We start from the raw sequence: 14,507 nt of genomic DNA on the forward strand, positions 1-14,507 counted from the left end.
TGTTCCACTGTCTCCATTGAGGGACATGGTATAAGTGTTGACATCCTGCCTCATCTTTTAGCTCTTGTTGATCTGAACTCGGGGAACAGAACCACTAGTTCCTCTACTATATTAAACTATCTATTTGAAACAAAGACGCATTTATTTTTCTACTGACAATCGTACGGAGGAATACATTTACCTCTACACCATGTATGAAAATAAATTAAATGACATTATTTGGAACAGTGAGGCCAATTCCTTTGTGATACACTGATTACATTTGGGTTTGAGGTAAAAAGATGAACTCGAGACAAGAGTACATCATTTCATCTTTTATTTCCTCGTATTTACGCCTAGATGCGCTAAACTACTTAAAACATAGCACCTTTGGTATCAGACCACCCAATTTCTAGGTGAGCAAAAGTATTGGTACAGAGAGTATTAAAGTAAATAATACTTCATATTTTGTAGCACATCCCTTGCTTGCAATAACTGCATCAAGCCTGTGACCCATTGACATCATCAAACTGTTGTATTAATCTTTTTGTGATGCCTTTCCAGGCTTTTACTGCAGCTGTGACAAGTGAAAAGCAGTAATACACTCATAATTTGCGACGTTTAAAAAGATTGAATTAACGGTCTGAAATGTGATAAAGTTACAAATCAGTGATCTGCAAAATGATCTTATTCTGCTAATCTAATATTGATCGCAATTATTATTTCGTCCCCCTATTCAGGGGTACAACACAGCCTCTTTCAGTTGTTGTTTGTTTCGAGGGTTTTTTCCTTTCAATCTCCTCTTCAGGATGTGAAATGCGTGCTCAATTAAGGTCTGGTGATTGACTTGGCCAGTCTCAAACCATTCACTTCCTGCCCCGAATGAAGTTGTGTCTTGCTGCAGGATGAAGTTCCTCCTAATTAGTTAGGACGCATTTCTCGATAACTTTTCAGACAGAATGTTTTTGTAGACTTTTGGAGACTGAATTCATACTGGTGCTATCACCATAAGTTACATCATCAATACTGATTAGTGAACCCACTCCATGCAAGCCTAAGCCATTATTTGAACCCGCTTATCCTGATCAGGGTCGCAGGGGGGCTGGAGCCTATCCCAGCATACATTGGGCGAAAGGCAGGAATACACCCAGGACAGGTCACCAGTCTATCGCAGGGCACACACACCATTCACTCACACACTCATACCTACGGGCAATTTAGACTCTCCAATCAGCCTAACCTGCATGTCATGACACTTCCTGTCACTGACTGATGTTTTGGGGTTTTTCTTCATAGCTCTGACAATGTCTCTGTCATCAACTGCTGTTGTTTTCCGTGGTCGACCTGTTTCATATCTGTTGCTCAGTATGCCGGCGGTTTATTTATATTTCTTCACAGGCAAAACCCAAGGCTTAAACCAAGAGTTCACACACAGAACTATTTAGTCAATGTAACAGGAGACATCTGGGCAACAAGAAACACCTGTCAGTCACATGTTCCAATACTTTTGCTCACCTAAAAATTGGGTGGTCTGATACAAAAGGTGATATGTTCTGATAAGTTATTTAACAAATCTAGATAAAAATACTAAAACTAAAAGCTAAAAGCTGAAATTCGGATCTCTCATGTACATCTTTTGACCTCAAACTCTATTGTCTTCAGTGCATAGCAAAAACAAAGGAATTGACCTTGCTGTTCCAATACTTTTTGTACAATGCTCTTATAACAATGTTTTAACAAGAATCTTACCTATTGTAGCCCAATCATGTCTTGATCTTGTAAAACCCCACGCTAACCCAACGACGGAATTTAGCGAGGGCTGAAGGTATTAGCGTGCTTGTCCTTCTGGTGTTGCTGAAAGAATACTAATAGGGTTAAAAATTAGTGGCCCCTATGCGGACAGTCTAGATCAGCCAATAAATAAACCATGATACAAAGACAGGAGTACCACTCTGCCTTCCGCTCTTTACTGGTCCGGGCTGACCAAGAATCTCCACAATACCTTCACCTTCGTTTATCTGACTCCATTTGAATAATAATTTAGATTAGTTGTCCACATTTGGTGGATGTCTTATTTATCATTTTGACTTGATCGCTATAGGAGTCCTGTACTGAGAAGAACTTGCTGAACAATCCTCTGCTGGTACCACCGCATGTCACATCGCACGTTATGTGCACGTCTCACGAACTGACTAGCTATCTGTAGTCATGACAGAGGTTGCAGGAATAGCTACTCTCGGGTATATCTGTTTGCAGCCTAGGGACCCAAGCAGACCAACATAGCTAAGGCTGTGCTCGACATGAATGAACTACCATGCGGAGGCAAGGGATTTACCAACATAGGTCTACGGGTGCTATACAGGAAGTGAAAATAATCATCCTCCCTAGACCAGTTCGAGGGGGTAAACCACGCATTCCCTGTATAACATTGAGTGTCAGTAAGCGAAACCACACAGATCAAGTTTTAACAATTTATTTTACCAGGCAGGTTACATACGCAATTACACACTAGTTCCAAATCAAAAAACATTACAACGGAAACCAAATTACGGAGTCTTAAAAGTCATACCTGGTAATAAAAGCTACATATGGGAGTCAGGCTATAGACACCCTGTACATAGAACTTACATGCACGGTGTGCACTGGAGTCTGATTGCATCCTCCCAGATTGCTTAGTTTACTGTCCTTAAATCCAAAATCTGGCCTTTGATGTTAACCCTAAAAATGGGTTCCTGATCTGTAATATGGAGCCACGCCTCCCCAGGAAACGCAGGGGGGTTGAGGCACATGACTTTCACTGGGGCAGAGCTCCACACAGTTTCTCCCTGGTTCCTGGTTGGTTATGATGTCCAGGGTTTGCTGTTGCAGAAATGAAACCATTGCACCAGTTGCACTGAAACAATCAGAATAATACCAAACATGAATATTATCTAAACTGACTTTGTTATGAAACATCCAGTGCTGTACACATCATTTAGTGACTGAGGAAGAGGGAGATCTGAGAGGGAGGGAGTAAGGAAGGGGTTGAAGGGAAAAATGGGCCCAACAGGCCGTGCCCTCTGAAACCTTCCCGTGCCGTAAAGGATGTTGCCCCGTCGTAACGAGTTTCACGGCTGGAGGCCTGAGTCTTCCCCCACAGGCTCCTGCCTGTATGGGAGCGGAGATAGTGGGGGTTAATGGTGCATGCTCCTGGGTTAAATTACTTTACAGCCACATTTTGCCACAATAACAGAGGAAGCCAGCAAGCTGACCAGCCCTGAGTGATAATGCCAGATGTTAATCATTTCCACCTTACAATCTGACATTTGTATATACACCGGCTACAGACACAGACTGCAAGCATAGCTTATAGAAATGTCCGGAAACTAAAATCAAGGCCATCGGTTGGAACAAAACGCTGTGCACAGATTGGCCCTGGAGGACCGGAGTTGTGCACCCCTGCCCCACAGTAACTACACGGAGGAACAGAGACACAGACACACACAGACACACACAGACAGACGGACACACACAGACACACACAGAAAGACACAGACACATAGACACTGACAGACACACACTGACTGACGCAGAAACACAAACACTCACAGACGCACACAGACAAATACAGACACACAGACAGATGCAGACACACACAGACACATACAGACATACAGACACGCAGACACGCACATACAGATACAGACATACAGACACGCAGACACGCACATACAGATACAGACACACACAGACACATACAGACAGACCAGGCCTGTCAGGACTTGGCTGGTTAGATAATCGCATGAATAAGTAGGTGGGCTAAATATTTCCCAAAAGATATGCATTCATGAGATAAAGCAGTTTCTTTTATTTTCTTTACGAGGGAGAGTGCACATTCATCAATTCAGTTTCCACTATGCAAAGCGTACAAGAAGGCTCACATAGGAATTTAGTTATTGTGTCGATTTAATTTCATGAAATTAACAAAATAATATATGTTGCACCTTTTGAAACACCTCTGTATTGGAACAACATTTTCCCAGATAGTGGAAAGATCTTTCTGAAAGATATTTGTGTTATTTTTCTAAAATCACAGGGACTTGGATAAACTTGATGAATGAATATGAACAGTCAGTTTCCATTGGGGAGAAAAGATTTTCCATATGTTTATGCTGGGTTTCAATGCATGTGATTTACAACTTACAGGCTACTGTACATTTCCCATATAGTAATAGACCAGAACGCACCAACGTTTCTCCTTCTAAAGTCTAAAGTCGTCTCTGATTCCGCAGCCCTTTTTCCGTGGCTGAAGAAGGACCTCTCTATCTCCTGTTTCCGTTTGGCTTTCCCAAAGGTATGATGGGTATTCCTGCAGGTATCACCCGTTCCCCACTCACCTTGCAGGGATAGGGAAGAGGACTGGGAGACTGGGAGTCTTTTCATCAGCAGGGGACCGTAAGACAAACGTGGTGCGCGCTGACCTTCTCAGATGTTTCCACAAGTGACCCCTGGGGCCTGTTTCACCAAGCAGGATGAGTTACTCAGTCAGCTGGATGGCTGCACTCAGTACAGCCTGGAACCGCCTCTCAAATCTGAAACATGGACTGAAGTCAAAAGAGCTGATCTAGGCACAGCTATCCAGCTAACTGAGTGTTCCTACTTTGCGATACTGCTTCAGACTTGTGGGCTAAAGGCATTACTAATCAACCATCAATGGGGCTTTGCAGTATGTGTACTGAATTGAATGAAGCTGACACATGCAGTATAGTAAACTCTAAACACCACCGTTTGATCCCCCAGTATGCACAATCATTTATCTCTCCTGGCTTTGTGATTCTGAATATGAGGCTATTATTTTGATGTCTACAAAGCAGTTCAGGATTCCATTTGAGCAATACCATGGCGCATGTTTCATTAAGGTGGGGCTTGCATTCATAAGTAAGGGGATCAGGGCACAGAAACGAACAAAACTGTGGCCCAAAATGAGAAACAGAATGTTAGAATAGAACCCATTTGAATCTCCAACATTCTGGGAGGGCATCAACCAACAAAGAGATGTTAGGTAGGAGGACACCTCAGTCATGCAATAACATTGTTGAAGACCATTGATTTTCTTTGCTGTGAAACAATATTCTCACAAAAGAATATTTAACAAAAGGTAGGGTAAGAAGCATGAAATTGGAAGTATAATTTTCAGCAGTGATACCCTTTAACTATAAAAGCCTCAGTTTCCTTTGGCACACTTCTCCATGAGTGTTTGCAGCTCCGCGTTATGGAAATGGGCATGACTTAGTGTTGATAAGGCTTGACACGGCTCGCTGACACTCATGCTGTTCCAGACTGGCTTCTCCATCACTAACCCCAAGGTGAAAGGTGACAGGTATGTTCCCACCTGTCGCCTCCAAATGAATGGCTTCACAAACAATTAATTTCATTTATATGTACGAGCGACTCTATATTACTGTAAGCCAGTCATAAGTAACATTTGGTCTCATGCGCTGGTCAGCTTGCTGACTTCCCCCTCCTGGAGCATACATTGTTAGCCCCCACCGTTGGCATGCATGCCTGTGGGGGAGAGCTAGAGAAGGATTCTTAGAGGCGCCTTCTTGGGCCCTGGGGGCCCCCCTTTTCTCACATTCCAGAACAGGAATATTGGAGATGGTATAAAGATGTTTCATGATAATCCCAGGTCAGAATATAGTGATGTTTGGTGTTATTCTGATTGGTTCAGTGTGACTGGTGTAATGGTCTAGTTTTTGTAACAGTCTACTACAGCATTCATAGATATGATGGGGCGGCCTGTAGCATGGTGGTTAAGGTCAGGAAGGGCTGCCATTTGTGAGGGGCCTGAGAGCTGGGGTTCCAATGTTGTTTAGACTACCTGTTGGGGAGTTAAGATGTATGAGTGGTCCAAGGCCAGTTGGGTCATGGGAAAAGAATCCTCCCGAACATTGGTGACCTCCCTGTGACCCCATACCTGGTCACTTCCAAGGGGGAAGACTCTGGACAATGCCACAGTGCCCTCATTTGGGCACTGCTGTCATTACACTGGTGACTGCTCTCTTAGATTAAATATTCAAAACTGCTATTAAGATAGTAAATAGACCCGGTAACACCTTGAAAACATTGCCCATGTGATCCTTGTATTATTGCATTAAGTCTTATGTAATGGTAACAGGAATTGCATGTAAAATGGATAATCAGGAGGGAAGTTTCATGATAACTGCAACATAATAAAACATAAGGGTAATCTGTTTGGTATGGATGTGATCTGATAAAATCAAGGAATCGGATGAGATACATTTCATACCAAATGGAATTTAATAAACTATAGTTTCAGTATCCCAAGGGAAAACCTACACGTCCTCTCCTGGTAATCATCTCATTTTCCCTACTGAACAACCCCCAACGGTGGGGGTCTAAATAACAGATTTGACCACCCCTCCGGGTTGATTTATGGCACTGCCGCCTGGTTCCAAACGTATGATTTGGCATAAAAGCAAGGGAGACAGACCAATCTGGGAAGATCGTATTCGACTTCCCACACAACATGTCTTGTGTATGTATGTATGTATGTGTAGCAGTGGAAGATCGTATTCGACTTCCCACACAGCATATTGTACGTGTATGTAAGTATCAGGAAGATCGTATTCGACTTTCCATACGGCATATTCTATACTCTGTGTTTGTGTGTAGTCCAAGCAGGCCAAGTATGATTATTTACTCTATCTCTATTCTTAATTTGTGTATTTTATACTTGATTGTGATATTCTAAAGCTAATAACCTACCTGTCTGCGAATAAACTATTTTGTTTGTAACTTGCGTGATCTCCATGACTCTAATTCATCTTGTACCTTTTCAGCCTAAATTACAACTGAATACTCAGGGGGAAATGGTGGCTAAAGACCGACGATCGGCGGGGCGGTTCACCTGTGGTAGTTCTAAGCTGTGCGGCCAGCAATTTCTGTCCCTTAAAGGGTCGGGTGACGCACGGCTCTTGTGATTTGGTGCGAAGGGAACCCTTGGGCGTTACGGCGCTGGTTCCTGCCAAATTAGCTCTAAGGAGCCCAGTTAATGCTACGCCAACCTGGGCTCGCAACTATCATGGCAGGTTTGCATGTATTGTGTTGACTGGACCCGCAGCCTCTGAGTTCTCCACCGAACTGAGATTTCAGCAGTAATGCTAATCCCGGGAGCATCTATTGAGTAATGGTGGCGCAGGTACAAGTCGAATGTAATCACTCCCGAGGTCCGCGTAAGTTGCAAAACCAAATTTCTAAATTATATTTTAAATGGAGTCAGATAAACGAGTAAAACTATAGTAACCACTAAGCGTACAATACGGCCCCGTTTGAGAACGGAGAATATTAAGAATTGTACTGATCCGTTTCTGGCCAGCTATAAGCGGGATATGGGGCAGGTCAATCCTTATCCGACCCATGGCAACGGACCCAGTATATTCTTAAACATAATTGTGCTCTGTTCTTGTACGGAGGTTAATAATTAACCCAACTAATGTTCTCCCAGCAACGCCAGAAGGACAAGCACGCAAAACCCCCTTCGGCCCCCGCTAAATTCCGTCATTGGGTTAGCTGTGGGGTTTTACATTACATTACATTACATTATTGGCATTTGGCAGAAGCTCTTATCCTGAGCGACGTACAGTTGATTAGATTAAGCAGGAGACAATCCTCCCCTGGAGCAATGCAGGTTTAAGGGCTTTGCTCAAGGGCCCAACTGCTGTGTGGATCTAATTGCGGCTACACCGGGAATCGAACCAGCGACCTTGCATGTCCCTATATAAAGTAGCGGCTGCCGAGTGCGCACAAACAATCTCTGCAGCCGTGTTATCGTGTTGCTGCTATCACTGGTACGCTCGGAGAAGTGCCAGGCTGGATGGTGTGCATAGTTGTCAGTGTTTTGAAGGTGTTCAGTAGCCTAATGTGTAAAGGGCAGCCAGCCTGACTCTACAAAGGAGCAGTTCTTTACGATTCAGATGCAATTCAATACTTGCAACTAATTAGAGCCTGGAATGTTGTCTGTAAAAAAATAAATACATTTGAAAACCCAGGGAAAGCATTTAAATGGTTGGCGTTTATATAGCGCCTTTATTCTAAGCGATGTACAATTGACAACCGACCAGCCAATCAGGAGAATTTGGGGGTTAGGGATCAATCTGGCAACCCTCCGACTGCTCTTACTGCCTGAGCCATGCCTCCCCAAATAAGAACTACAACAAATAAGAATCAGGGTTAATCTCTACAAGCAATGCGTCATTTAACGCTGCAGTAATAGTTTATTTCTCACTTACACAGAAAGACATTACCTGTAGCTGCTGTTATACTGTTGTCATTTTATTGTGTGGATGATGTAATATCCAAGAATGTAAGAAATGTAATCTATCAATATATTCCAGGGTGATGGTTATGCTTCAGAATAAAAGTCCTCTGATGTATTCCCTTTGGAGCGTTTCATACTGTAGCATTCAGTGGCTGCTTGGCCTGGCACAAAGTGGTGTACTCGATGTGTGTACCTGTCTAGATACTGAGAGTGTTCCTCTGTCTGTTTATCTTCCATTGGGTACTGGTTACATTACATTACATTATTGGCATTTGGCAGACGCTCTTATCCAGAGCGACGTACAACAAAGTGCATATCCATAACCAGGGATAAGTTCGCTGAAAGACCCTAGAGGGAAGTACAATTTCAACTGCTACCTGTACAACAAAGATAAGGACGAGGGCCAATTTGTTTTTGTTTTTTTTGAACAAAGAAACAAACAAACAGAGCAAAAGTGACCAAAGTTAACTATCCAAACACTGCTTACCTAGAAAACTAAAAATACCGATACACAAAGCAAGTCACAGAGACGACAATTAAGGTTCACAGGGAGGTAGGGAGGGATGGGGAGAGGTGCTGCTTGAAGAGGTGTGTCTTCAGCTTGCGCTTGAAGGTGGGGAGAGATTCTATAGTTCTGACCTCAACGGGGAGTTCGTTCCACCACCGTGGAGCCAGAACAGACAGCAGTCGTGAGCGTGAGGTGGAGGTTCAGAGAGGGGGAGGTGCCAAGCGGCCTGTGGAGGCTGAACGAAGAGGTCTGGCAGGGGTGTAGGGTCTGATGATTTTTTGTAGATAAGCTGGGGAAGACCACTTAACTGCTTGGAAGGCTAGCACCAATGTTTTGAATTTGATGCGAGTACACCATCAACTGGTACACCGTCAACCCCCCCGATCATCTCCAGCATGTGTCCCAAAGCTCAAGTCAACAGCCAGGCATGCTGAGGCAGATCAGACACATCCTAAATCTCAGACAGTATTTCTAGTTTCATTTTTACACAAACACCTTCACTGGGATGACGTCACTGTTACTGAGACTTTCACTGGGCAGATTTTCAGGGGCTCATCGTTCCCATCATCTCTCAAACAGGGAGAGAAGAATGGGAACACCCTCTCAGTAAATGTGTGTTTAAAAGTGTAAATGAGTGACATGTCACTGGAGTTGAAGAAGGACACCTCCCCCCTGTCATAGTCCAGCTGCACCCTGATGCTCTGGGGTTTCCTCTCCAGTGTGAGGTCATCTACTCCTGCTGCACTGTACTCATCACCATTCCTCAGCATTATGACCCAGAATCCTTTCCCTGGGCTGGCTGCTATATCTCCCTTCCTGTTGATGGACTCTTTCACCACTCCTACATCCCACTGACGTTTATTCCCAACCTTCACCTCCCAGCTGTGTTTCCCTGAGGTAAACCCCTCAGATCCTAGCACATTTACACAGTGGTTAAATCTCTCTGGGTTGTCAGGACATTTCTGCGCTGTACCTGTGTCTCTCACAGTGGTCAGATCATCAGAGAGAGAGAGATTGGCATGTGCAATGTTGGGGTCCATCATCACAGGAGCTGAAATATGAAGAAGAGAGATATTTAAACGGTGGGAAGAAGAGGTACAGGAGAGAACACACACACCTGGTGGAGGAGTGGGCGTTGCGCCTCCTACCGCTGCTGTCAGGGGAGGTGCAACTGGCAGCATGAAATATCCCGGCCGGGGCCCTGGCCAACTACACCACCAAAAGAGACTGAGGGAGCTTTCTTTTAAGACCGTCGCTCCTTTAAGGCAGTCGTGTTAGTGTTTGTCTTGTCTTGTTATTTGTTTGTTGTGTGAATGTATTTCCACAATCACAGTATTTATTATTATTATATTTTATCTACAATGTGTTGTTTTTATAATTATTTGTAACTGGCTGAATGCAAAGCCCTTTACATTTTATGTATGCAATACAAATGAAACTTATTATTATTATATTTTTTTTAATGAATTTTTTGAATCCAATTTTTTTATTTTTTATTTATTAAAATGCCAGTGCTGCCTCACGTCTCGTGTTATTGTATCATAGCTTGTATCATAGCTTGTATTTGTGTTGATAAATGTTTAGTTTCATGTTTTCCTGTCACGTTCCGTGCCTCTGTTGTAGTTAATTTCCCTGTTTATCCTTTTCTATGTTTTTTATGTCAATGTTCCATTCCATGTTTTCCCTTTCTCCCGATTACCTGTCCACACCCCACACCCCACACCCCACCCTGCCCTCTCCACACTGCTCTGGTTACCTGTCCACACCCCCCCACCCCACCCTGCCTTCTCCACACTGCTCTGGTTACCTGTCCACACCCCCCCACCCCACCCTGCCTTCTCCACACTGCTCTGGTTGTTTGGACTCTGACCCTTTGGACTCAAACTGCCTTGCCTGTATTGCCCTTATTGCCGTGCACTGAACTATTTCTGTGGCACTTTGATTGAAGCGTGTTATTTATTACATCTTGGAGTCTGCGAATGGTTCCGATCATAACAACCTCCCTGTGTCCATCTCTTGTGTCCGCCCATGGCGTGTGGCAGGACCATTTCAAATACTCTATTCAGATTAGGTCCCATACACAGGAAATGACATATACTAGTTATGGATAACAATATACTGTAGTTATAGTGATTCATATTTTAAATATAAAACCTATTTGCATTATGAAAAGTCATGAATCAATGAACACATCATTGCAAATTCAATAGAATCAATTCTCGCAGCTAATAAAGCATATTATTGATGAGGTTTTACATTGTGTGTTAATTCTGTGTCTGCATGAGTTCTGATATTAAACTGCGAGCAGTGCAGTGCAGCCCTCAGGATCTTCCTGCTCTGAGACTGGATGACTCTGTGCTGTTTATCTTCAGCACCATGTCAACATGCAGCCTGTTCCTCCTCTTTCATGTGTTCATTAAATGTTTGTAAAAAAAACCTGATTTCAGCATCTGGCCCAGATACTCACTGTACTGCACCATCCCCAGCATCGTCTCCCAGACTCTGAACGTCAGGTTGCCCAGGTGTTTGGCCACGTCTATCAGCGCCCCTGAGAGCAGCTCTGGGTCCTGCAGTGTGCACTGGGCTCTGTAACGACAGGCAGGAGTCAGTCAGCATCGGGAACTGAAGAGACTTAAACACACAAGATGAAATGAGCTGAGAGTCCACATACCTTTCCTTGAGGTTGTTGTAGCTCTGAAAAAAACACACAATAAGAGCATCATTGTGAGTGTATAAATGTATTCAGTCCATTCCATTATGAGAAACAATAGGTGAGAAACAGCAGGAGCCATGTTAATGAAAGTGAAGAGGATGATAACAGCACACGTGACGTTACTTTACTGAGGTGAATCGGTATAAACTCAGTCAGTAAATGAAGCTCCTACCTTTAAAAAGGAGGTGTCTTCGGTCTCCATGGCCGTCTCTAGAGCTGTGATTTTGTCTGTGAGGGTGGAGATGTCTCCACTGATGTGTTCTAGCTTCTCCTCCATTATCCGACTCTTCTTCTCCTCTTCCTCCTTCAGTGCAGCTAGTCTGGCCTCCTCTTCCTCATGCAGGAACTGGTGGAGCTTCTCAAACTCTGCCTTTATCTGCCTCTCTGTGTGCTGGGCTTGACTCTGCGATTCAAACACCATTTTAAACCTGAATAGTGTAACTACGCTTTGTTATTTATGTATGGCAGTTGGTGTGTTTGTTATCCATGTCACACACAACATTCATCAAAAATACTACATATTTACTAGTTGTGTTACTCACCCTGATGTGTTCTGCTGTCTTCTTACATCCTTGTTCAACCTCAGTAAACTTCTTCAGTTTTTCTTTGACAAGATTAAGTGCAGGCTTGAGTTCCTCCTGGAGTTATATGAACCAGTTAGGACTTATTCAGCAAAATAGGATAATAATACTGTGCTGTACATACAAATAATTTACAGCCAACTGTAAGGAATGTTGAAGCATTCATAGAACCGGCTTGATTTATTGTGTTCGATATTAACACATCCATTTTTGAGAGAGTATATACAACTCTGTCTCCACTGGTTATTCACTCGGTGTAGATTTCTGCACTTCCTGGTTGTTGCACAGTTCTCTCCTCAAGCAGATAACAGTTTATATGACAGTAGTTTTATCAGATCCAGACCTTTATTTTGTTAGAGTAAAAGTATTGTGTTGTATTTGTGCTGTCAGTATCTAATCTAATGCATCATTGCTATATATTTATGAAATCACACTGTATTTCAATGTTACACTTATGGAGCTGTATTCACTATAAAAGGCCCACAATCACAACTGTGAATCCGGACTTAACCATGCCCACATTTTACTCCTAGTACATTGTACTGAAATCTAAAATACTGGATGTTTTGAGGCTTTAAAACAAGACTTTCAGATGCAATACTGACTTGAATTTCAAATTATAATTGAAAAAAGAATACCTTCAGCTCCAGAGCGGCCTCTTCCACTGGACAGACCGGGTGGTTCCTGTGTTTTTTTGAAGTCTGACAGATGAGACAGAGAGGCTCTTTGTCATGTTCACAGAATAAAACAAGTTTCTCTCCATGAAGACTACAGCGAGCTTCAGTCTTGTCTGCAGTTTCTCTCTCAATCTTCTGCTTTAAGTAAGACTCCACAATGTTTCTTAAGGCCAGGTTTAGAGGAGGTTCATCCATAGAGCCCTTTCTCCTGCAGATTGGACACTCTCGAGAGCTCTTCTCTTCCCAGCACTGCTGCAGACACACTCTACAGAAGCTGTGGCTGCATTTCAGAACAACAGGCTCTTTAAAAATGTCACAACATACAGAGCAACAGAGATCGTCCTCAGGAAGCAAAGCTTTAGCCTCCATGTTACAGTCTCTCCGTCCCTCGGTCTGATACTTTCACCGCTGCTGAACCTTGGACAGAACACACCCAATGTGCGTCAAAACAGGAATAAGCAGGAACAGGAACTGCAGATCAGGCTTGTAGTTCTCAGTCATTCTTGACTGGGTTTGTCCTCTCTCTCTTACGGAGATGGTCACGTGCCTGAACTGGATTGGATTCACAGGATGCAGTCATGTACCACTGGATCCATTTATGTACCATGTATGAAAATAAATTAAATGAGATAATTTGGAACAGCAAGGCCAATTCCTTTGTTATTGCAATACAATGAATACATTTGGGGTTGAGATAAAAAGATGAACACGAGACAAGAGCTCATAATTTCATCTTTTATTTCCTCGAATTTACGCCTTGATGTGCTAAACTACTTAAAACATAGCACCTTTGGGATAAGACCACCCAATTTCTAGGTGAGGTATTGGTACAGAGAGTATTAAAGTAAATAATTCGTAATATTTTGTAGCACATCCCTTGCTTGCAATAACTGCATCAAGCCTGTGACCCATTGACATCATCAAACTGTTGTGTTAATCTTTTTGTGATGCCTTTCCAGGCTTTAAATGAAGCTGAGACAAGTGAAAAGCAGTAATACACTCATAATTTGCAAAGTTTGACTGAATTCATGGTCTGTTTTGTGAAAAATCAATGATGTGCAAAACCGTCTCATTCTGCTAACCTGATATTGATTACTCATGTCTGCCTTTGTGCAGTAGGAGGAGAACTTGTGATGAAGCCATCAGTGGAGAAACCCTGTGTTGAGTCACAATTATTATTTCGTCCCCCTATTCAGGGGTACAACACGGCCTCTTTCAGTTGTTGTTTGTTTGAGGGTTTTTTCACTTCCATCTCCTCTTCAGGACGTGAAATGCGTGCTCAATTAAGTTAAGGTCTGGGGATTGACTTGGCCAGTCTAAAACCTTCCACTTCCTGCCCCTAATGAAGTTGTGTTCTCAATGCGTTTTGGGTCATTGTCTTGCTGCATGATGAAGTTCCTCCTAATTAGTTTGCATGCATTTCTCGGTAGCTTTTCAGACAGAATGTTTTTGTAGACTTTGTAGACTTAATTCATACTGGTGCTATCATCATGTACATCTTTTGACCTCAAACTCTATTGTCTTCAGTGTATAGCAATGCTTGTACAATGCTCTTGTAACAATGTTTTAACAAGAATCTTAGCGATTGTAGCCCAATCATATCTTGATCTGACATTTGTATATGCACCGGCTACAGACACAGACTGCAAGCATAGTTTATAGAGATGTCTGAAAACTAAAATCAAGGCCATCGGTTGGAACGAAACGCTGTGCACTGATTGGCCGTGCA

At 43.0% G+C, this 14,507-nt stretch overlaps 1 protein-coding gene across 1 annotated transcript; it reads right to left on the bottom strand.

Annotated features, from left to right (window-relative positions):
* Positions 1-9,304: 9,304 nt before the first annotated feature.
* On the bottom strand, positions 9,305-13,147 carry LOC133134524 (zinc-binding protein A33-like). Its single transcript, XM_061250726.1, has 6 exons — positions 12,740-13,147; positions 12,063-12,158; positions 11,693-11,923; positions 11,479-11,501; positions 11,275-11,393; positions 9,305-9,858 (listed from the first exon to the last, which is right to left on the bottom strand). The coding sequence occupies exons 1-6, from the start codon at positions 13,145-13,147 to the stop codon at positions 9,305-9,307; spliced, it is 1,431 nt and encodes a 476-aa protein (XP_061106710.1).
* Positions 13,148-14,507: the final 1,360 nt, after the last annotated feature.

Source organism: Conger conger, chromosome 8 (assembly GCF_963514075.1).
Source record: "Conger conger chromosome 8, fConCon1.1, whole genome shotgun sequence".
Lineage (NCBI taxonomy): Eukaryota > Metazoa > Chordata > Actinopteri > Anguilliformes > Congridae > Conger > Conger conger.